Source organism: Nerophis lumbriciformis, linkage group LG10 (assembly GCF_033978685.3).
Source record: "Nerophis lumbriciformis linkage group LG10, RoL_Nlum_v2.1, whole genome shotgun sequence".
Classification (NCBI taxonomy): Eukaryota; Metazoa; Chordata; class Actinopteri; order Syngnathiformes; family Syngnathidae; genus Nerophis; species Nerophis lumbriciformis.
The window spans coordinates 51,103,521-51,128,146 of NC_084557.2; the positions used below are offsets into that span (position 1 = coordinate 51,103,521).

A 24,626-nucleotide genomic window follows, 5' to 3' on the forward strand; every position below is an offset into this window, starting at 1 on the left:
TTGCGCTGCTCACAGTGCTTCCGCCAATCGAATACTTGGTTTTAATTGAAGTTAACATAAAAAAATGGATGGATGGAGGATTTGTAGTTAACAGTAATATAATATGTGTTTTATGACAAATGTAATTTGGGGGAGAAAGTTGAAAGATGGTAAAAAGCTTACCTACAAAATCTCGCGATATCTTCGCATTGTTCAATGGCTGGTCGGCGGTAATGTTACACAACATGTTTGCTAACATGACAACGCCTTCCTGAAACACATCGAATATAAACATCAAATATAACTCCGCGTGAATATAAAAAGTGCTCTCAAATACAGTTAAGAGGGCTGCGGCGTCTACTTCAGGTAAGTCGCTTAATGTGTAATGTCTCAGCAAACGTGCACTAAAAGGCTTGCTTATTCAACGTGCTAACAAAATAAATGAACACTTTTATAACGTGCGCGCAAAGTCTGTATTTTACATGACGTCTGGTCTAAAAATGCCAGAGGTGGGACCAAGTCATTGTTTTGCAAGTCACAAGTAAGTCTCAAGTCTTTGCCCTCAAGTCCGAGTCAAGTCCCGAGTCAAGACAGGCAAGCCCCGAGTCAAGTCCAAAGTCAAGACTGGAAAGTCTCAAGTCAAGTCGTAAGTCCTGCATTTTGAGTTTCGAGTCCTTTCAAGTCCTTTTAACCACAGACTAATATATTAACACAGATTGTGTATGCTTTTCAAACGCTGTATTTATTTATTAAAACAAGTGCATTTTAAATTGCAGGAAAGAAAATTGTGCTGACATTGCACTTTATAATAGCACTATTAACCAGTCATTTTAAACATTAACTCATTCCTTTACAGAACAAACACATTGAAAAATAAAGTGCAAATGTACTTATTTGTACAAAAGTGTTAACATTGAAAAAACATGACATATACGTGAACATAACAAAAAAGTTGTACTTTTTATATGTCAGGGCCCTATGCTGCATTGCATTTGCAAAAGACCAAATTAGCCAAGAGTCTGTCAGTCATTTGTGCACGATGGGGGCGTAGTATGATGCCACCATGGCTGAAAACTCGCTCCACTGGAGCACTGGAGGCAGGCACTGCCAAGACTCTCATGGCCACTCGGAACAGTGAAGGAAGAGTCTTCATGTTCAATGCCCAGAACAAAAGGGGGGAGAGAGTTGTTTTGGGTTGGTGCACTACTTGTAAGTGTATCTTGTGTTTTTTATGTTGATTTGATTAAAAAAAGAAAAAAAAAAAATATATATTTCTTGTGCGGCCCGATACCAATCGATCCACGGACCAGTACCGGGCCGCGGCCCGGTGGTTGGGGACCACTGAGGTAAACAACCAACAGTATGTCAGAAAGCTAGCTAAAACGGTACACATATTCATAATATAGTATACATTTTAACTGACCTTTATTTGACTATTTTTGTCTTTTTTTAGGTGGCTAAAATACGCGGTGCTGCTGACCGCCGTCTAACGTTACGTGTGATATATTGACTAACGTAACCCTGCTTAAAAAAAATCACTGAACAAAAAGTATGAATAAGGTAGTGAACTGCAACAGATTCCCGTGTTTGCAATAACGTTATAACGTTAGCAGTGAGTTTACAGCCTCACTGATTTAACTACACAGCAAATAAAAGTCACGTTACTTAGCCAATAAACGTTATCTTACATTCAAAACTTACCCTTCTTTGTGCAACTTCAAATGCCGGACGAAGTTGGAAGTTGTTGCCTCTCCATCAGTCATTTTCGAACCGCATGTGTTGCATACTGCAAACCGTTTTGTGTTGACCACCTCGTAATTTTTATACCCAAACAAAATTATTTTAGGTATCATTTTTTGTTCACTGGCGTGTGGTTTGGACATGTCTTCTTCGTTGGTTGTCCTGCAATTTGATTGGATGAATGCTGTGTGATGAAAACAAAGTAGATCTAATTTGATTGGCTGTTGTACTGAGAGCACACCAGCTGACACACGCAACGCTGATAGACAAGTACACAATGAAAAATACGGAGCGCTCCCGAATAACTTTTTCATCTTTGGGTTTTGGGGAAAGTAGCAAGTCATGTCAAGTCATGTCAATTCAAAAGGCTCAAGTCCAAGTGAAGTCACAAGTCATTGATGTTAAAGTCTAAGTCGAGTTGCAAGTCTTTTTACATTTTGTCAAGTCGAGTCTAAAGTCATCAAATTCATGACTCGAGTCTGACTCGAGTCCAAGTCATGTGACTCGAGTCCACACCTCTGAAAAATGCAATATAAATTGAGGTTGTACCAGCGATGTTTGACTATCTCCAATGCTACCTGAAGTCATCTGATTTTAAACAGAAAAGAAAGGTTTTTGTAACTTTTTTAGTTAACGGGTTACAATCAGTATAACATTGCCAAGCTTGTGTGCAAAATCTAATCATGAGGTCTAAGATATTAATTCAGAGACTTAGCTCACCTTTTGACTGATGGTCAAAAGAAAAACAAACAACTTTTGGGTAAAAACAGTATAGTAGAAACAGATGATGAAAACATTAATAGAGACATCCTTCAAGTCTCCCATAACAGTGCAAAGGACAACACCATCCATCCATCCATCTTCTTCCGCTTATCCGAGGTTGGGTCGCGGGGGCAGCAGCCTAAGCAGGGAAGCCCAGACTTCCCTCTCCCCAGCCACTTGGTCCAGCTCCTCCCGGGGGCTCCTGAGGCGTTCCCAGGCCAGCCGGGAGACATAGTCTTCCCAACGTGTCCTGGGTCTTCCCCGTGGCCTCCTACCAGTCGGACGTGCCCGAAACACCTCCCTAGGGAGGCGTTCGGGTGGCATCCTGACCAGATGCCCGAACCACCTCATCTGGCTCCTCTCCATGTGGAGGAGCAGCAGCTTTACTTTGAGCTCCTCCCGGATGACAGAGCTTCTCACCCTATCTCTAAGGGAGAGCCCCGCCACCCGGCGGAGGAAACTCATTTAGTCCGCTTGTACCCGTGATCTTGTCCTTTCGGTCATAACCCAAAGCTCATGACCATAGGTGAGGATGGGAACGTAGATCGACCGGTAAATCGAGAGCTTTGCCTTCTGGCTCAGCTCCTTCTTCACCACAAAGGTGAGGGATCAGCATACCTGCCAACTACTCCGGTTTTCCCGTAATTCGTACGGTTTTCATCAACCTATTCCGGGTTACGGTTGCAGTGATAAAAAATACGGTTTTTCATTAATTAAAAAAAAAAAAAGGGTGAAAACTACACGAATTGCACCTTGTGCAGACAAGATTTTTCGATCGGACACGGAGGAATTAGCGATGTAAAAGACCACGTTGGGACAAAAAAACACAAGTAATGCCGTTGCTAGCGATACAAGTGGAAAACTTTCAACGTTTTTCGTCGCCCAAACAGATTCTTTGGATGTGATAAATGCCGAAGTTTTATTTACGGAGGCAATAATTGAGCATGGATTTCCAATCGCACTGGCTGATCACATGGGACAGTTAAATGTTTGTAATGCAACCTTTAAAAATCATTACGCGGTGATCGCGGTCCCAAAAATAAACTTTTCTTGCATGATAATGTCCAGAAAAATTCGCTTTATATTACTATAGAGTCCTTTTAACGAATGAGTTTGATGGTTTATCACAAACCTTAAATGAAAGAAGTCCTTTGTTCTCCTGCACCATGCATGCGCTTTGGCCTTGCTTCGTGTTTGGTGCGCAATCCTGTCGGCTGTATTTCACAGCACGACATACTGTTAAAAGTGTTTATACTATTTATGCTTTCAAGTCCAAGTTGAAGAAATCTTGTTAAATGTTGACAGCATAACTACCAAAATACAGAAGTATGTCCTTAATATTTTTGCAGTGCTATTTCTGTTGAAAAGTTCAAATGATTACATTAGAGATGTGATGTGCCACTTTTCAAGTGTCTGATGGCTTCAATTAATTTTCATTCATTTTTCATATTTTGAATTCTTTTGAAAGGCTTACAAAAAAACTACATTTGAATTGTAATTCCATGCTATTGACAGGACTATTAATTTTAATGAAGTTAGCTTACCATGTTTACAGTATGATAATTGTGATAGAAATGTGAATTTTAGGCACAGAATATTTTTTACAATTGAACAAGGCAGTAGATTATACAAGCTTGGACAGAAAGTTAATAATGACACCAATTTTTTTTTTTTAATGGAATTGTTTAGTACTGTTTTACCATTTGTTTACTGTAAAAAGTGTTTATACTTTCAATGAACAAATTGAAGTCTTGTGAAAGGTTGACAGGATAACTGGCATTAACTGTCAAAATAATTTCAAACTATTGAAGTTAGCTTACAGAATAAACATGTCAATCAACCCATATGATTTTTGCTGTAATATTTTTGTTTTGAAAAGTCACTGTGACTGATAGAAAAGTGATGGTTTTAGCAACATTTTAACCTGTCTGAATGCTAATAATCATTTTGCGTCGGGGGGCGAAGCCCTGAACCCTCCACCAGGACTTTGTCCTGGACCTACCGGGGCCTGCGGCCCTTGGACCCTGGCTACTAGGTTTTTCTGATTTCAAAAGTTGGCAGGTATGGATCAGACAAAGAGCAGCTCGAAGACCTCTATGAAGAACACTAACAAGGAACCCAGATTTCCCTCGCCCGGACGCGGGTCACCGGGGCCCCCCTCTGGAGCCAGGCCTGGAGGTGGGGCACGATGGCGAGCGCCTGGTGGCCGGGCCTGTCCCCATGGGGCCCGGCCGGGCACAGCCCGAAGAGGCAACGTGGGTCCCCCCTCCAATGGGCTCACCACCCATAGCAGGGGTGGCATGGCGTAGTGGGTAGAGCAACCGTGCCAGAAACCTGAGGGTTGCAGGTTCGCTCCCCGCCTCTTACCATCCAAAAAATCGCTGCCGTTGTGTCCTTGGCCGGGACACTTCACCCTTTGCCCCCGGTGCCACTCACACCGGTGAATTGAATGATAGGTGGTGGTCGGAGGGGCCGTCGGCGCAAATTGCAGCCACGCTTCCGTCAGTCTACCTCTACCTATAAAAGTAGCTTACCACCACCAGGTGTGAATGATTGATGGGTTCTACATGTAAAGCGACTTTGGGTACTTAGAAAAGCGCTATATAAATCCCAGTTACCGTATTTTCCGCACTATTAGCCGCACCTAAAAACCACAAATTTACTCAAAAGCTGACAGTGCGGCTTATAACCCGGTGCGCTTTATATATGGATTAATATTAAGATTCATTTTCATAAAGTTTCGGTCTCGCAACTACGGTAAACAGCCGCCATCTTTTTTTCCCATAGAAGAGGAAGTGCTTCTTCTTCTACGCAAGCAACCGCCAAGGTAAGCACCCGCCCCCATAGAAGAGGAAGCGCTTCTTCTTCTACTGTAAGCAACCACCCGCCCCCGTAGAAGAAGAAGAAGGGCGCGGATATTACGTTTCATTTCCTTTGTGTGTTTACATCTGTAAAGACCACAAAATGGCTCCTACTAAGCGACAGGTTTCCGGTTCATGAAAAGACGCAATCTCTCCATCCGCACACGGACTACTATTTCACAGCAACTGCCTAAAGACTTTCAAGAAAAGCTGGCTACTTTCCGTGCATATTGTAAAAACAAGATAGCTGAAAAAAAGATCCGGCCAGAGAACATTATCAACATGGACGAGGTTCCACTGACTTTTGATATTCCTGTGAACCGCACTGTGGATACAACGGGAGCACGTACGGTGAATATTCGCACCACAGGGAATGAGAAGTCATCCTTCACTGTGGTTCTAGCTTGCCATGCTAATGGCCAGAAACTTCCACCCATGGTGATATTCAAAAGGAAGACCTTGCCAAAAGAGACCTTTCCAGCCGGCGTCATCATAAAAGCTAACTCGAAGGGATGGATGGATGAAGAAAAGATGAGCGAGTGGTTAAGGTAAGTTTACGCGAAGAGGCCGGGTGGCTTTTTTCACGCAGCTCCGTCCATGTTGATATACGACTCCATGCGCGCCCACATCACGCTGGTTTTTAATATATTATTAAAGTTTGACTGACCTATCTGACTGTTTTTTTGACATTCCTTTAGCGCAGTTAGATGCGGCTTATAACACGGGGCGGCTTATAGGTGGACAAAGTTTTGAAATGTGCCGTTGGTAGCCTGGGCGGTAGCCGAAGGCAGGGCACTTGGCGGTCCGATCCTCGGCTACATAAACTAGCTCTTGGGACGTGGAAAATGACAACACTAGTAAGGACATAACCTCATTGTTCATTTTTTTTATTTTTTTTTGCAGTTGCATAACTTCTGAGTTCCTTCCAACCAAAATGCCAGAGGGACCCGAACTCCACCTGGCCAGCCTTTATGTGAACAGAATGTGCGAGGGGGTGGTGTTTGCTGGACCTGTCATGAAGTCTGATGTCAGCAAGAGCCCCGACGTGGCCTTCGCCTGCCATGCGTACCGCATCAACGCCACTTCCAGAGGGAAGGAAGTGAAGCTCACGCTGACGCCCATCAAGAGTGACGCCAAAGAGGCGCAGCAGCCGGTGGACATTGTCTTTCGCTTCGGCATGTCAGGGTTCTTCCGCTTCACCGCCGTGGATGAGCTTCCCAAGCATGCCCATCTGCGCTTTTATTCCAAGGAGGAGCCTGGCAGAGTGCTGAGCTACGTGGATGCACGCAGGTTCGGCAGCTGGCAGCCAAATGGGAAGTGGCAGCCTGACAGAGGACCCTGCATCATGTTTGAGTACAGAAGCTTCAGGTTAGGACCGCATCCATTACAATCACACACTAAAAACACAACGGTCATTTCCCTGACTTGCACTTGGCAGGGAGAAAGTGGTGTCGCATCTGTCTGACCGTGTCTTTGATCGACCCATCTGTGAAGTCCTGCTCAACCAGAAGTACTTCAACGGCATTGGGAACTACCTCAGGGCTGAAATCCTTCATAGGTATGTATTCAGGCAGGGTTAAAACTACTCAAAGTGCAAATATAGCCATGGTGGAAAGACTGTGGTCTGCATATCTACACAAATCATTCCCCATTCTATTCAGCACAATAGTGATGGGTTGATGAGGCGTCATGAAGCGTTTCGACACATTGCAAAACTGTATTGATACTGTGTCGATACTGTGTCACTAAATACTGACATCTGCTGGACATTAAAAATCCCTACAGGCAACCTATGGACCGACTCAACTGACACTGATTTGATGCCCTAGTACAGGGGTCACCAACCTTTTTGAAACCAAAAACTACTTCTTGGGTACTGATTAATGCCAAGGGCTACCAGTTTGATACACACTTAAATAAATATATTGTCATTTGTAAGTTACACGTAAGTGTGATTTAAACAAGAATAGCTAAATAAATACATTTATATACAGGTAAAAGCCAGTAAATTAGAATATTTTGAAAAACTTGATTTATTTCAGTAATTGCATTCAAAAGGTGTAACTTGTACATTATATTTATTCATTGCACACAGACTGATGCATTCAAATGTTTATTTCATTTAATTTTGATGATTTGAAGTGGCAACAAATGAAAATCCAAAATTCCGTGTGTCACAAAATTAGAATATTACTTAAGGCTAATACAAAAAAGGGATTTTTAGAAATGTTGGCCAACTGAAAAGTATGAAAATGAAAAATATGAGCATGTACAATACTCAATACTTGGTTGGAGCTCCTTTTGCCTCAATTACTGCGTTAATGCGGCGTGGCATGGAGTCGATGAGTTTCTGGCACTGCTCAGGTGTTATGAGAGCCCAAGTTGCTCTGATAGTGGCCTTCAACTCTTCTGCGTTTTTGGGTCTGGCATTCTGCATCTTCCTTTTCACAATACCCCACAGATTTTCTATGGGGCTAAGGTCAGGGGAGTTGGCGGGCCAATTTAGAACAGAAATACCATGGTCGGTAAACCAGGCACGGGTAGATTTTGCGCTGTGTGCAGGCGCCAAGTCCTGTTGGAACTTGAAATCTCCATCTCCATAGAGCAGGTCAGCAGCAGGAAGCATGAAGTGCTCTAAAACTTGCTGGTAGACGGCTGCGTTGACCCTGGATCTCAGGAAACAGAGTGGACCGACACCAGCAGATGACATGGCACCCCAAACCATCACTGATGGTGGAAACTTTACACTAGACTTCAGGCAACGTGGATCCTGTGCCTCTCCTGTCTTCCTCCAGACTCTGGGACCTCGATTTCCAAAGGAAATGCAAAATTTGCATGGTTGGGTGATGGTTTGGGGTGCCATGTCATCTGCTGGTGTCGGTCCACTCTGTTTCCTGAGATCCAGGGTCAACGCAGCCGTCTACCAGCAAGTTTTAGAGCACTTCATGCTTCCTGCTGCTGACCTGCTCTATGGAGATGGAGATTTCAAGTTCCAACAGGACTTGGCGCCTGCACACAGCGCAAAATCTACCCGTGCCTGGTTTACGGACCATGGTATTTCTGTTCTAAATTGGCCCGCCAACTCCCCTGACCTTAGCCCCATAGAAAATCTGTGGGGTATTGTGAAAAGGAAGATGCAGAATGCCAGACCCAAAAACGCAGAAGAGTTGAAGGCCACTATCAGAGCAACCTGGGCTCTCATAACACCTGAGCAGTGCCAGAAACTCATCGACTCCATGCCACGCCGCATTAACGCAGTAATTGAGGCAAAAGGAGCTCCAACCAAGTATTGAGTATTGTACATGCTCATATTTTTCATTTTCATACTTTTCAGTTGGCCAACATTTCTAAAAATCCCTTTTTTGTATTAGCCTTAAGTAATATTCTAATTTTGTGACACACGGAATTTGGGATTTTCATTTGTTGCCACTTCAAATCATCAAAATGAAATGAAATAAACATTTGAATGCATCAGTCTGTGTGCAATGAATAAATATAATGTACAAGTTACACCTTTTGAATGCAATTACTGAAATAAATCAAGTTTTTCAAAATATTCTAATTTACTGGCTTTTACCTGTATATATAAAAAAATGGGTATTTCTGTCTGTCGTTCCGTCGTACATTTTTTTTCCCTTTTACGGAAGGTTTTTTGTAGTATAATAAATGATGAAAAAAACACTTAATTGAACGGTTTAAAAGAGGAGAAAACACGAAAAAATTTAAAATAAAATTTTGAAACATAGTTTAACTTCAATTTCGACTCTTTAAAATTCAAAATTCAACCGACAAAAAGAAGAGAAAAACTAGCTTATTTGAATTTTTTTGAAAAAATTAAAAAAAAGAATTTATGGAACATCATTAGTAATTTTTCCTGATTAAGATACATTTTAGAATTTTGATGACATGTTTTAAATTGGTTGAAATCCAATCTGCACTTTGTTAGAATATTTAACAAATTGGACCAAGCTATATTTCTAACAAAGACTAATCAGTATTTCTTCTAGATTTTCCAGGACAAAAAATTTAAAAGAAATTCTAAATACTTTGAAATAAGATTTAAATTTGATTCTACAGATTTTCTAGATTTACCAGAATATTTTTTTTGAATTTTAATCATAGTAAGTTTGAAGAAATATTTCACAAATATTCTTCGTCGAAAAAACAGAAGCTAAAATATTTATTATTCTTTACAATAAAAAAAAAAAAATTACTTGAACATTGATTTAAATTGTCAGGAAAGAAGAGGAAGACATTTAAAAGGTAAAAAGGTATATTTGTTTAAAAAATCCTAAAATCATTTTTAAGGTTGTATTTTTTCTCTAAAATTGTATTTCTAAAAGTAATAAGAAGCAAAGTAAAAAATAAATGAATTTATTTAAACAAGTGAAGATCCATCCATCCATTTTCTACCGCTTATTCCAAGTGAAGACCAAGTCTTTAAAATATTTTCTTGGATTTTCAAATTCTATTTGAGTTTTGTCTCTTTTAGAATTAAGAATGTCGAGCAAAGCGAGACCAGCTTGCTAGTAAATAAATACAATTTAAAAAATAGAGGCAGCTCACTGGTAAGTGCTGCTCTTTGAGCTATTTTTAGAACAGGCCAGCGGGCGACTGATCTGGTCCTTACGGGCTACCTGGTGACCGCGGGCACCGCGTTGGTGACCCCTGCCCTAGTATATACAATAATATAAACCAAGTCATTGTATTTCATTTAGGATTATTTCATATCTTCATTTAAATAAAGATATATTTTTATCTTTTTTAGATACAGTCAATAAATAATGTGAACATGTATCATAACATGGAAATCTAAGAGAACGTGTTGTGGATGATTGTGGACTGGGAATTTTTATTTTTATTTTTTTTTTACACATTTTTATTAAAAAAAACCCAGTTTTTCCAACGTATTACATTTTAGACGATTTCTCTTCTTAATTATTTCTCCGGCTGTAGAAAAGAGCCGCTCACAGGGCACAGAGGAGGCGTCAGTGCGACACAGTTGGCGTATCGGTCACGTGACCAAAACAGCTCATGATCGGTCACGTGACTTTCTAAAAGCGGTACGCGCACCGACACAGGGTTTTGCTCTATGAGCTCCACGCATGCGCCGATGCATCGGTGTTGCCGGACCCATCACTACAGCACAAGTTTAAAACATTCCTTACTTTTGGGAATATTACTTTGTGTGTATTGTTGTTAAGAAGGGAATAGTCAAGTTAATGACTACTTTGTACATCTCATGCCTTAACCAGGGATGGTGCTACACAGAGGCTGGGGGGTTATAGTTGAACCCATCATATACAAACCCCGTTTCCATATGAGTTGGGAAATTGTGTTAGATGTAAATATAAACGGAATACAATGATTTGCAAATCCTTTTCAAGCCATATTCAGTTGAATATGCTACAAAGACAACATATTTGATGTTCAAACTCATAAACTTTATTTTTTTTTTGCAAATAATAATTAACTTAGAATTTCATGGCTGCAACACGTGACAAAGTAGTTGGAAAAGGGCATGTTCACCACTGTTACATGGCCTTTCCTTTTAACAACACTCAGTAAACGTTTGGGAACTCAGGAGACACATTTTTGAAGTTCAGATGCCGGCTTTTCAACTTTGCTCCTATAACAATCCGGATGGTTCTTTTCCTCTTTGGTCCGGAGGACACGACGTCCACAGTTTCCCAAAAAAATTTGAAATGTGGACTCGTCAGACCACAGAACACTTTTCCACTTTGTATCAGTCCATCTTAGATGAGCTCAGGCCCAGCGAACACCCAGCGGGTGTTGTTGATAAACGGTTTTCGCCTTGCATAGGTGAGTTTTAACTTGCACTCACAGATGTAGTTACTGACAGTGGTTTTCTGAAGTGTTCTTGAGCCCATGTGGTGATATCCTTTACACACTGATGTCGCTTGTTGATGCAGTACAGCCTGAGGGATGGAAGGTCACGGGCTTAGCTGCTTACGTGCAGTGATTTCTCCAGATTCTCTGAACCCTTTGATGATATTACGGAGCGTAGATGGTGAAATCCCTAAATTCCTTGCAATAGCTGGTTGAAAACGTTTTTTCTTAAACTGTTCAACAATTTGCTCACGCATTTGTTGACAAAGTGGTGACCCTCGCCCCATCCTTGTTTGTGAATGACTGAGCATTTCATGGAATCTACTTTTGTACCCAATCATGGCACCCACCTGTTCCCAATTAGCCTGCACACCTGTGGGATGTTCCAAATAAGTGTTTGATGAGCATTCCTCAACTTTATCAGTATTTATTGCCACCTTTCCCAACTTCTTTGTCACGTGTTGCTGGCATCAAATTCTAAAGTTAATGATTATTTGCAAAAACATTTTTTTTTTTTTTTATCAGTTTGAACATCAAATATGTTGTCTTTGTAGCATATTCAACTGAATATGGGTTGAAAATGATTTTCAAATCATTGTATTCCGTTTATATTTACATCTAACACAATTTCCCAACTCATATGGAAACGAGGTTTGTATACCGTATACAGGTAAAAGCCAGTAAATTAGAATATTTTGAAAAACTTGATTTATTTCAGTAATTGCATTCAAAAGGTGTAACTTGTACATTATATTTATTCATTGCACACAGACTGATGCATTCAAATGTTTATTTCATTTAATTTTGATGATTTGAAGTGGCAACAAATGAAAATCCAAAATTCCGTGTGTCACAAAATTAGAATATTACTTAAGGCTAATACAAAAAAGGGATTTTTAGAAATGTTGGCCAACTGAAAAGTATGAAAATGAAAAATATGAGCATGTACAATACTCAATACTTGGTTGGAGCTCCTTTTGCCTCAATTACTGCGTTAATGCGGCGTGGCATGGAGTCGATGAGTTTCTGGCACTGCTCAGGTGTTATGAGAGCCCAGGTTGCTCTGATAGTGGCCTTCAACTCTTCTGCGTTTTTGGGTCTGGCATTCTGCATCTTCCTTTTCACAATACCCCACAGATTTTCTATGGGGCTAAGGTCAGGGGAGTTGGCGGGCCAATTTAGAACAGAAATACCATGGTCCGTAAACCAGGCACGGGTAGATTTTGCGCTGTGTGCAGGCGCCAAGTCCTGTTGGAACTTGAAATCTCCATCTCCATAGAGCAGGTCAGCAGCAGGAAGCATGAAGTGCTCTAAAACTTGCTGGTAGACGGCTGCGTTGACCCTGGATCTCAGGAAACAGAGTGGACCGACACCAGCAGATGACATGGCACCCCAAACCATCACCCAACCATGCAAATTTTGCATTTCCTTTGGAAATCGAGGTCCCAGAGTCTGGAGGAAGACAGGAGAGGCACAGGATCCACGTTGCCTGAAGTCTAGTGTAAAGTTTCCACCATCAGTGAAGAGGGGAGCAGAGGAGAAAAGAAACGGCAGATCAACTGGTCTAACAGGGGGGCTATTTAAAGGCTAGAGTATACAAATGAGTTTTAAGATGGGACTTAAATGCTTCTACTGAGGTAGCATCTCTAACTGTTACTGCTAGAACATTCCATAGTACTGGAGCCCCAATAGAAAACGCTCTATAGCCCACAGACTTTTTTTGGGCTCTGGGAATCACTAATAAGTCGGAGTTCTTTGAAGGCAGATTTCTTGCCGGGACATATGGTACAATGCAATCGACAAGATAGGACGGAGCTAGACCGTGTAGTATTTTATACGTAAGTAGTAAAACCTTAAAGTCACATCTTAAGTGCACAGGAAGCCAGTGCAGGTGAGCCAGTATAGGTATATATATATGTATATAAAGGTATATACAGTATAGGCGTAATATGATCAAACTTTCTTGTTCTTGTTAAAAGTCTAGCAGCCGCATTTTGTACCAACTGTAATCTTTTAATGCTAGACATAGGGAGACCCGAAAATAATACGTTACAGTAGTCGAGACGAGACGTAACGAACGCATGAATAATGATCTCAGCGTCGCTAGTGGATAAAATAGAACGAATTTTAGCGATATTACGGAGATGGAAGAAGGCCGTTTTAGTAACACTCTTAATGTGTGACTCAAAGGAGAGAGTTGGGTGGAAGATAATACCCAGATTCTTTACTGATTCGCCTTGTGTAATTGTTTGGTTGTCAAATGTTAAGGTGGTATTTTTAAATAAATGTCGGTGTTTAGCAGGACCGATAATCAGCATTTCCGTTTTCTTGGCGTTGAGTTGCAAGAAGTTAGCGGACATCCATTGTTTAATTTCATTAAGACACGCCTGTTTTGTTTAATTTTCATGTCGACACTACATTGCAGTGTGACTTTGTTACAGCTGTGTCTACTGTGTGAAGCACTTTTGCAAGACTCTTAAGTGAAAAGAAAGTAATCAATAATATTACACTGCTGCATAACAAATGACTGTTGAATGAAGATAAAGTCTCAGGTCACCGTGATCTGAAAAGGAGAGTGAAGAATGTTTTTGTCTTTCTAATCAGCCCTCACAAGTTTCCCTTTCATGGTGGATGAATAAACAACCAATTCATCATCTCACTTGGAAATGTGTTTACTGTAAAAGTGTAGCACTGTTTGCACACAAAACACCTTCTGTTTTTGTAAAGAAGTGCATGTGTGTCTTCCAGGTTAAACATCCCACCCTTTGTGCCGGCCCGGACTGTTCTGGAAGGCCTCCAGTCAGAGGATGCGTGTGAAGACAAGAAAGATGTAAAAAAGGAGATCCTCAGCAAAAAGGTGAACAAAGTACAAACAAGTATTTTACCTACATTATTAACAGTTTGGTTTGCACAAAAATGTTAAGGGAGCCAAAAAGGGCAAAATGGAAGAGGAGAAAGCAGACCTGCTCAGACTTTGCCACACAGTACCGCTGGAGGTGGTCAACTTAGGTAAGAATCCGTCTTTAAAGGTTGAGACAGCGACACAAAGGTGCTGCTCTTATTTACACTTTTTGTTTATGGAGGTGGGAAAGGTTACGATCCACAGAAGGCAGACTACTCAGATTTTGAGGGCTGGTTGCAGTGTTACTACGTGGAAGGAATGAAGTCTGTACGCGACCACAACGGCAGGACTATGTGGTTTCAAGTATGCAGACACAGTTTTATACCCAACAACTCCATTCTTAGCATGTATTGACTCATACAAAATGGTGTCATTGCAGGGCGATCCAGGCCCTATGGCTCCTAAAGGTATACGCCAGAACAAATAGTGGAGATACCAATTACATATAAGTGTGTCTTATCTTTTCTCACACACCAGATTCAAAGTCTCCAAAGGCCAAAAAGAGAAAAGATACAGATGCAGACCATGATTACACCCGCAAGAAAAAGGTATATACAGTAGGTAATCACCACCAGCACATAGTCGTGGTCAAAAGTGTACGTACACTTGTAAAGAACATCATGTCATGGCTGTCTTCACTTTACAATCATTTCTTATGTTTTTGTGATGTAGTGATTGGAGCACATACTTGTGGCTCACAAAAAACATTCATGAAGTTTGCTTCTTTTATGAATTTATTATGGCTCTACTGAAAATGTGAGGGTCAAAAGTATACATACAGCAATGTTAATATTTGCTTACATGTCCCTTGGCAAGTTGACCTGCAATAAGACACTTTTGGTAGCCATCCACAAGCTTCTGCTTGACCACTTGACCACTCCTCTTGACAAAATTGGTGCAGTTCAGCTAAATTTGTTGGTTTTCTGACATGGACTTGTTTCTTCAGCATTGTCCACATGTTTAAGTCAGGATTTTGAGAAGACTATTCTAAAACCTTCATTCTAGCCTGATTTAGCCATTCCTTTACCACTTTTGACGTGTGTTTGGGGTAGGGCTGGGCGATATGGTCTTTTTTCAATATCGTGATATTTTAAGGCCATATCGCGATACACCATATATATGTGGATATGTTTAGTCCATGTCACCATACACCATATATATGTGGATATGTTTAGTCCATGTCACCATACACCATATATATGTGGATATGTTTAGTCCATGTCATGATACACCATATACAGGTAAAAGCCAGTAAATTAGAATATTTTGAAAAACTTGATTTATTTCAGTAATTGCATTCAAAAGGTGTAACTTGTACATTATATTTATTCATTGCACACAGACTGATGCATTCAAATGTTTATTTCATTTAATTTTGATGATTTGAAGTGGCAACAAATGAAAATCCAAAATTCCGTGTGTCACAAAATTAGAATATTACTTAAGGCTAATACAATAAAGGGATTTTTAGAAATGTTGGCCAACTGAAAAGTATGAAAATGAAAAATATGAGCATGTACAATACTCAATACTTGGTTGGAGCTCCTTTTGCCTCAATTACTGCGTTAATGCGGCGTGGCATGGAGTCGATGAGTTTCTGGCACTGCTCAGGTGTTATGAGAGCCCAGGTTGCTCTGATAGTGGCCTTCAACTCTTCTGCGTTTTTGGGTCTGGCATTCTGCATCTTCCTTTTCACAATACCCCACAGATTTTCTATGGGGCTAAGGTCAGGGGAGTTGGCGGGCCAATTTAGAACAGAAATACCATGATCCGTAAACCAGGCACGGGTAGATTTTGCGCTGTGTGCAGGCGCCAAGTCCTGTTGGAACTTGAAATCTCCATCTCCATAGAGCAGGTCAGCAGCAGGAAGCATGAAGTGCTCTAAAACTTGCTGGTAGACGGCTGCGTTGACCCTGGATCTCAGGAAACAGAGTGGACCGACACCAGCAGATGACATGGCACCCCAAACCATCACTGATGGTGGAAACTTTACACTAGCCTTCAGGCAACGTGGATCCTGTGCCTCTCCTGTCTTCCTCCAGACTCTGGGACCTCGATTTCCAAAGGAAATGCAAAATTTGCATGGTTGGGTGATGGTTTGGGGTGCCATGTCATCTGCTGGTGTCGGTCCACTCTGTTTCCTGAGATCCAGGGTCAACGCAGCCGTCTACCAGCAAGTTTTAGAGCACTTCATGCTTCCTGCTGCTGACCTGCTCTATGGAGATGGAGATTTCAAGTTCCAACAGGACTTGGCGCCTGCACACAGCGCAAAATCTACCCGTGCCTGGTTTACGGACCATGGTATTTCTGTTCTAAATTGGCCCGCCAACTCCCCTGACCTTAGCCCCATAGAAAATCTGTGGGGTATTGTGAAAAGGAAGATGCAGAATGCCAGACCCAAAAACGCAGAAGAGTTGAAGGCCACTATCAGAGCAACCTGGGCTCTCATAACACCTGAGCAGTGCCAGAAACTCATCGACTCCATGCCACGCCGCATTAACGCAGTAATTGAGGCAAAAGGAGCTCCAACCAAGTATTGAGTATTGTACATGCTCATATTTTTCATTTTCATACTTTTCAGTTGGCCAACATTTCTAAAAATCCCTTTTTTGTATTAGCCTTAAGTAATATTCTAATTTTGTGACACACGGAATTTTGGATTTTCATTTGTTGCCACTTCAAATCATCAAAATGAAATGAAATAAACATTTGAATGCATCAGTCTGTGTGCAATGAATAAATATAATGTACAAGTTACACCTTTTGAATGCAATTACTGAAATAAATCAAGTTTTTCAAAATATTCTAATTTACTGGCTTTTACCTGTATATGTGGATATTTTGCCTTAGCCTTGAATGAACACTTGATGCATATAATGACAGCAGTATGATGATTCTATGTGTCTACATTAAAACATTCTTCTTCATACTGCATTAATATATGCTACTTTTAAACTTTCATGCAGAGAAGGAAATCACAAGTAAAAGAATTACTATTTTTTTCATACGGTGTTGATCTGGAAATGTTTGCCTCGGCATTTTGATGGTGTGGGCGTGTGGCACTGAATGGAGATGTTGACATGCGGAGTAAGCACTCTTTCATTTTCTAGCAGGTGACTTTTCAAATAATGCTACATATTAGCAGTGCTGCTACTTTTTGTAGCAACGCTTTCGCCCCACACTTGACAAATTACGGTTGTCTGTTCGACATATTCCCGCTTGAAGCCAAACCACCGCTAGACGATGGACCCCCTGCTGTTTTTTGGGGGAATTAATTCTTCCTTCATTTGTTACCAGATTCGCACCTTCTGTCTCTCGTATTACCGCTAGCATCACAGCTAACGTTAGCCACGCTGCTACGTCTCTGCTGCGTGAGGGCGTATACGTATGTGACGTATGACGTGACAGTATGTGACGTGTGTAGAAGCTGCGCTTGCTGTCTGTGAGAAGGAGAGACAAGAAAGAGCGAGGAGAGCCTGTAGTGTAATGCCTGCAGCTAAAAGCAACTGTGTGGAAAGGTATACTCCAATATCACCATATAGTCATTTTCTATATCGCACAGAGACTAACCCGCGAAATATCCAGTATATTCCATATATCGCCCAGCCCTAGTTTGGGGTCATTGTCCTGTTGGAACACCCAACTGCGCCCAAGACCCAACACCTCCAGGCTGATGATTCTAGCTTGTCATGAAGAATTTGGCGGTAATCCTCCTTTTTCATTGTCCCATTTAAAGCAGCAGTTCCATTGGCAGCAAAACAGGCCCAGAGCATAATACTACCACCACCATGCTTGACGGTAGGAGTGGTGTTTTTTTTTCTCCTCCAAACATATTGCTGGGTATTGTGGCCAATAGAGATGCGCGGTTTGCGGGCACAACCGCGGAGTCGGCGGATTATCCGCGGATCGGGCGGATGGAATTTAAAAAAATTAGATTTTATCAGCGGGTCGGGTCGGGTCGGGTCGGGCGATTGAAATTTAAAAAAATTAGATTTTAAATAGATTCAGGCGGGTGGCAGTTAAACCAATTGGGAAATATATATACATAGTTAAATGTTGTTACCCACATACGAAAAACGAGCAGGCACCTGCTGCATATGCCACAACAGAAGAAAAAAAAAAGAAGAGATGGACACTTTTACGGAGCGGAGAAGGCCCCCGACGCCTCGCCGGGGTCCGGGACCGAGGCCCCTTCCCCCGAGAGGGCCCCACCGGGAGCCGTAGCTGAGGCGATCCGCGAGAAGGGCCCGACGCACGTCCAGGGTCACCACCGCGCCCACCGCACCGACACCCCGCCTCGTCCGCCTTCGCCGCGGCCGGCGTCACGCGCAGCAGGTAAGCAGCTTACCTGCCCGCCACCCCCGTGGCCGGGGGCTCGTAACAGGGGTCACTCTGCGCGCTCCGCCCGCGCAGCTTACCTGCCCGCCACCCCTGTTGCCGGGGGCGCGTAACAGGGGTCACTCCGCGCGCAGTGCGCTCACGAAAGGGGTGGGGCTCACCCTGGTTGATATAGACAGCAGGACGGTGGCCATGGACGTCGGAACCCGCTAAGGAGTGTGTAACAACCCACCTGCCGAATCAACTAGCCCTGAAAATGGATGGCGCTGGAGCGTCGGGCCCATATACCCGGCCGTCGCCGGCAGCGAGACGCGCTTGGAGGTGCGCTCAGCGCGGCTCCCATATGATTGCGCACTGGTGTGCTACTGGGTCGTGACAGCGTGGCACGCGAATGTCTGTGCTGCGTTGGATCAGTCTCCTTTCTTTAACAGGCAAACGCTTTATAACCTCACTAATGCCTTGCATCGTCTATATTAGATATATAACAACGGGCGGATGGCGGGCGGATGCAGTTCTGATCAAATGTTAGATCGGGTGGATTGCGGATGGTTGACGACTTTCTGATGCGGTTGCGGATGAAATAAATGCCTATCCGCGCATCTCTAGTGGCCAAACAGCTCCATTTTTGTTTCATCTGACATCACATGGACAAAGATAAGACCTTCTGGAAGAAAGTTCTGTGGTCAGATGAAACAAAAAGTGAGCTGTTTGGCCACAATACCCAGCAATATGTTTGGAGGACAAAAGGTGAGGCCTTTAATCCCAGGAACACCATTCCTACCGTCAAGCATGGTGGTGGTAGTATTATGCTCTGGGCCTGTTTTGCTGCCAATGGAACTGCTGCTTTAAATGGGACAATGAAAAAGGAGGATTAGCTCCAAATTGTTCAGGACAAGCTAAAATCATCAGCCCGGAGGTTGGGTCTTGGGCGCAGTTGGGTGTTCCAAAAGGACAATGACCCCAAACACACCTCAAAAGTGGTAAAGGAATGGCTAAATCAGGCTAGAATGAAGGTTTTAGAATGGCCTTCCCAAAGTCGTGTGGACAATGCTGAAGAAACAAGTCCATGTCAGAAAAGCAACACATTTAGCGGTCAAGTGGTCAAGCAGAAGCTTGTGGATGGCTACCAAAAGCGCCCTATTGCAGGTAAACTTGCCAAGGGACATGTAAGCAAATATCAACATTGCTGTATGTATACTTTTGACCCTCACATTTTCAGTAGAGCCATAATAAATTCATAAAAGAAGCAAACTTCATGAATGTTTTTTGTGAGCAACAAGTATGTGCTCCAATCACTACATCACAAAATAAGAGTTGTAGAAATGATTGTAAAGTAGGGCTGCAGCTAACGATTATTTTTCTATCGATTAATCTATAGATTATTTTTTCGATTAATCGGTTAATCTAGACATTATTTTTTCGATTAATCTATAGATTATTGTTCCTTTTACCGATTATTTTTTTTATTTAAAATGAAGAGGAAAAAATAAATGTAGGCCAGTTTTTTCAAAAGGCATGGCTTTTATTTACAAAAAAAAAAGTATGGCCACTCAGTCAACATTGACAACAATATGACAAAATATTCTGTAACAATGTAAACATTTAAAACTTTTAACATTTAACAAAATTAAAAGTAGCTTATTTGCTTTTTAATGTGCAAATATAAAAGTAAACATCCAGTGCAAATCTTAATATTCTGGAATAGTATAAGCATTTAAAAAGTAAAAGTATTGCTTATTTTGCTTTAAAATGTGCAAAAATAAAGATAAACATCCAATACAAAAAAGTGCAAAACGGAAATATTCTGTAACAAGTGTAAACATTTCAACAAAAGTAAAAGTATTGCTTATTTGCTAAAATGTGCAAAAATAAAGATAAACGTCCAATACAAAAAAGTGTACAGTGTAAACATTTCAACAAAAGTAAAAGTATTGCTTATTTTGCTTAATAACACAACAATGATAGTATGATTAAAGTGAAAGTTAATTGTTGGTTTGTACATAGTATATGTAACTGTTAATGTTGTAAAAGGTATTTGCACAACTAATTAACGTTAGCGTTTGTGACACGTCTTGTGCCGTGGGGTTCTTTCAGGACCGACAGACTGAACGCCAGACGGCTTTGCCAGGTTTACAATCTTTGAATTTTACACAAAGTCTTTTCTCTTCCAACTCTTTTCTCTTTCTTTCCTCGCTTTTCAGCTCCTCTTCCTCGCTCGCTCGTCGTCCCCTGTCTCTTGCGGCGTCGCTCCCGGCGCGCCCCGCCTCGCCGCTCGCTCGCCGCCGCCGCCTCTCCACAGCGTTAAAGAGGAGCGCGTCTTTGTAAACACTGAACAGGCACGCCAAACGCGCCTCTCAGAGCAAACGGTGCTTTAGTTTATGAATTTACAACGCAGATACAAATGACACATTCATGTTTTTGTGTAATAATGACAACGTATACGCACGCGGACGATTGACTTGTTGATGGTGATGGCAAGAACGCTGTCGGGGGTTTTCTTTTCAAATGTTCGTTCATAGCCGTTGTGCTGCTATGATAGGCCATTTCCGCTCGACACAGTGTGCATACAACAACATTATTAGGCCGTTTATTGAAATACTCCGACACTTTTGACGACTTTTGGCGTGCTTTTTTCCCCTCGCTCGCATCGTCTGCTTTGCGCTCCGCCATGACAGTAGTGTGACGTAAATATGCGACGCGCCGACGCACAAAAACGGCGTCGACGTATTTACGTAACCGATGACGTCGACTACGTCGACGCGTCGTTTCAGCCTTATTGTAAAGTCAAGACAGCCATGACATGATGTTCTTTACACGTGTATGTAGACTTTTGACCACCACTGTAGAAATGTAACCCCATTGTGGCTGTACTTCAGGTGTCCAGGAAACAGAACTCTGACAGCACAGTGAAGAAAAAAGCAGGCAAAAAGCCAAGAAAAGCAGCAAAGGAAGAAGAAAACGTACCTCAAGAAGAAGCCAGACCCAGAAGAAGATCTGTCAAGTCCTCGGAAGCAAACACACCTCAGCGAGAACCGACATCCACTTCAGGCAGGAGGAAAAAGAAGAACACAGAGCCAGCAGCAGGTATGATTACAACAATATTCACATTGTCTGAAAATATTAAGAGCCTGATCTTTGAGGATCCAAATACCACACGCTTAACAGTTTATGCAAACTATAAAATTGTGTGTTGTATGTGATCTACTAAGACTGCATGTGCAATTGATAACTGCAAAAGTGGCACAGACCACCCTATTAGTGTGTACTATCAGCATTATGTGCCCTTGGAAACACTTCTTTCCCTCTACATTCCTGTTGTTATGCTCTCCAACTGGAGGGAGGCTTATATTACATACCTGCCAACTACTCCGGTTTTCCCGTAATTAGTACGGTTTTCATCAACCTATTCCGGGTTACGGTTGCAGTGATAAAAAATACGGTTTTTCATTAATGAATTAATTTTTTATTTTTTTTTAAAAGTTTTATTCACGAAATCGCGTAACAACAATGACAATCGACACTGCTTCCCGTAACTTCCTATCGAGCCATTCCGAATGCCACGCGGGAGGCTATTTATAGCACCGCTGCCAAGCACGAGGCACCTGTTGCCCATTGTTTCCAAACGAGCGAACGATCATGGAATCAGCCGGAGAAAAATCGCAAACGAGTCTTAAACCGAAAAGAAAACCGCAGTCATTCCGTGAAGAATATTCAAAAGCCTATCCGGGAATAATTATCCGTTCCAAAAAGGGTGAAAACTACGCGAATTGCACCTTGTGCAGACAAGATTTTTCGATCGGACACGGAGGAATTAGCGATGTAAAAGACCACGTTGGGACAAAAAAACACAAGTCTAATGCCGTTGCTAAATTTGGATTTTAGCCACAAAAAGGTAATGACACCAATGTTATCTATTGGAATTGTTTAGTACTGTTATACTGTTAAAAGTGTTTATACTATTTATGCTTTCAAGTCCAAGTTGAAGAAATCTTGTTAAATGTTGACAGCATAACTACCAAAATACAGAAGTATGTCCTTAATATTTTTGCAGTGCTATTTCTGTTGAAAAGTTCAATTACATTAGAGATGTGATGTGCCACTTTTCAAGTGTCTGATGGCTTCAATTAATTTTCATTCATTTTTCATATTTTGAATTCTTTTGAAAGGCTTACAAAAAAACTACATTTGAATTGTAATTCCATGCTATTGACAGGACTATTCATTTTAATGAAGTTAGCTTACCATGTTTACAGTATGATAATTGTGATAGAAATGTGAATTTTAGGCACAGAATATTTTTAACAATTGAACAAGGCAGTAGATTATACAAGCTTGGACAGAAAGTTAATAATGACACCAATTTTTTTTTTAATGGAATTGTTTAGTACTGTTTTACCATTTGTTTACTGTAAAAAGTGTTTATACTTTCAATTAACAAATTGAAGTCTTGTGAAAGGTTGACAGGATAACTGGCATTAACTGTCAAAATAATTTCAAACTATTGAAGTTAGCTTACAGAATAAACATGTCAATCAACCCATATGATTTTTGCTGTAATATTTTTGTTTTGAAAAGTCACTGTGACTGATAGAAAAGTGATGGTTTTAGCAACATTTTAACCTGTCTGAATGCTAATAATCATTTTGCGTCGCTGAACCCCCCACCAGGACTTTGTCCTGGACCTACCGGGGCCTGCGGCCCCTGGACCCTGGCTACTAGGTTTTTCTGATTTCAAAAGTTGGCAGGTATGATATTAGATCATAGCACAAATCGATAATTTTCTGCAATATAGAATCACAATATGTAGACTAGTTGCAGCAGGAATGATCAAAATGCATATTGCAAGACATTTTTGAAGGAGTTATACTAAATACAAATAAAATGCAACACTTTTGTTCTTGCTCCCATTTTTAATGAGTTTAATTCAAAAATCTAAAACTTTTACTATAAACACAAATGACCTATTCATACCTGCCAACTTTTGAAATCAGAAAAACCTAGTAGCCAGGGTCCAGGACAAAGTCCTGTTGGGGGGTTCCTTCGCCCCCCGACGCAAAATGATTATTAGCATTCAGACAGGTTAAAATGTTGCTAAAACCATCACTTTTCTATCAGTCACAGTGACTTTTCAAAACAAAAATATTACAGCAAAAATCATATGGGTTGATTGACATGTTTATTCTGTAAGCTAACTTCAATAGTTTGAAATTATTTTGACAGTTAATGCCAGTTATCCTGTCAACCTTTCACAAGACTTCAATTTGTTCATTGAAAGTATAAACACTTTTTACAGTAAACAAATGGTAAAACAGTACTAAACAATTCCATAAAAAAAAAAAATTGGTGTCATTATTAACTTTCTGTCCAAGCTTGTATAATCTACTGCCTTGTTCAATTGTAAAAAATATTCTGTGCCTAAAATTCACATTTCTATCACAATTATCATACTGTAAACATGGTAAGCTAACTTCATTAAAATTAATAGTCCTGTCAATAGCATGGAATTACAATTCAAATGTAGTTTTTTTGTAAGCCTTTCAAAAGAATTCAAAATATGAAAAATGAATGAAAATTAATTTAAGCCATCAGACACTTGAAAAGTGGCACATCACATCTCTAATGTAATCATTTGAACTTTTCAACAGAAATAGCACTGCAAAAATATTAAGGACATACTTCTGTATTTTGGTAGTTATGCTGTCAACATTTAACAAGATTTCTTCAACTTGGACTTGAAAGCATAAATAGTATAAACACTTTTAACAGTATGTCGTGCTGTGAAATACAGCCGACAGGATTGCGCACCAAACACGAAGCAAGGCCAAAGTGCATGCATGGTGCAGGAGAACAAAGGACTTCTTTCATTTAAGGTTTGTGATAAACCATCAAACTCATTCGTTAAAAGGACTCTATAATAATATAAAGCGAATTTTTCTGGACATTATCATGCAAGAAAAGTTTATTTTTGGGACCGCGATCACCGCGTAATGATTTTTAAAGGTTGCATTACAAACATTTAACTGTCCCATGTGATCAGCCAGTGCGATTGGAAATCCATGCTCAATTATTGCCTCCGTAAATAAAACTTCGGCATTTATCACATCCAAAGAATCTGTTTGGGCGACGAAAAACGTTGAAAGTTTTCCACTTGTATCGCTAGCAACGGCATTAGACTTGTGTTTTTTTGTCCCAAC

General features: G+C 41.1%; 1 protein-coding gene across 1 annotated transcript in view; it reads left to right on the plus strand.

Annotated features, from left to right (window-relative positions):
* The first annotated feature begins 291 nt into the window (after positions 1 to 291).
* Positions 292 to 24,626, plus strand: part of neil1 (nei-like DNA glycosylase 1) — a 28,184-nt gene continuing 3,849 nt past the window's right edge. Inside the window, exons 1-9 of the mRNA XM_072913997.1 lie at positions 292 to 345; positions 6,246 to 6,710; positions 6,781 to 6,900; positions 13,941 to 14,049; positions 14,117 to 14,201; positions 14,276 to 14,397; positions 14,474 to 14,501; positions 14,572 to 14,642; positions 21,309 to 21,516. Of these exons, the coding sequence (XP_072770098.1) occupies positions 6,277 to 6,710; positions 6,781 to 6,900; positions 13,941 to 14,049; positions 14,117 to 14,201; positions 14,276 to 14,397; positions 14,474 to 14,501; positions 14,572 to 14,642; positions 21,309 to 21,516 (1,177 nt within the window). The 5' untranslated portion in view covers positions 292 to 345; positions 6,246 to 6,276. The remainder of the gene's footprint in view (positions 346 to 6,245; positions 6,711 to 6,780; positions 6,901 to 13,940; positions 14,050 to 14,116; positions 14,202 to 14,275; positions 14,398 to 14,473; positions 14,502 to 14,571; positions 14,643 to 21,308; positions 21,517 to 24,626) is intronic.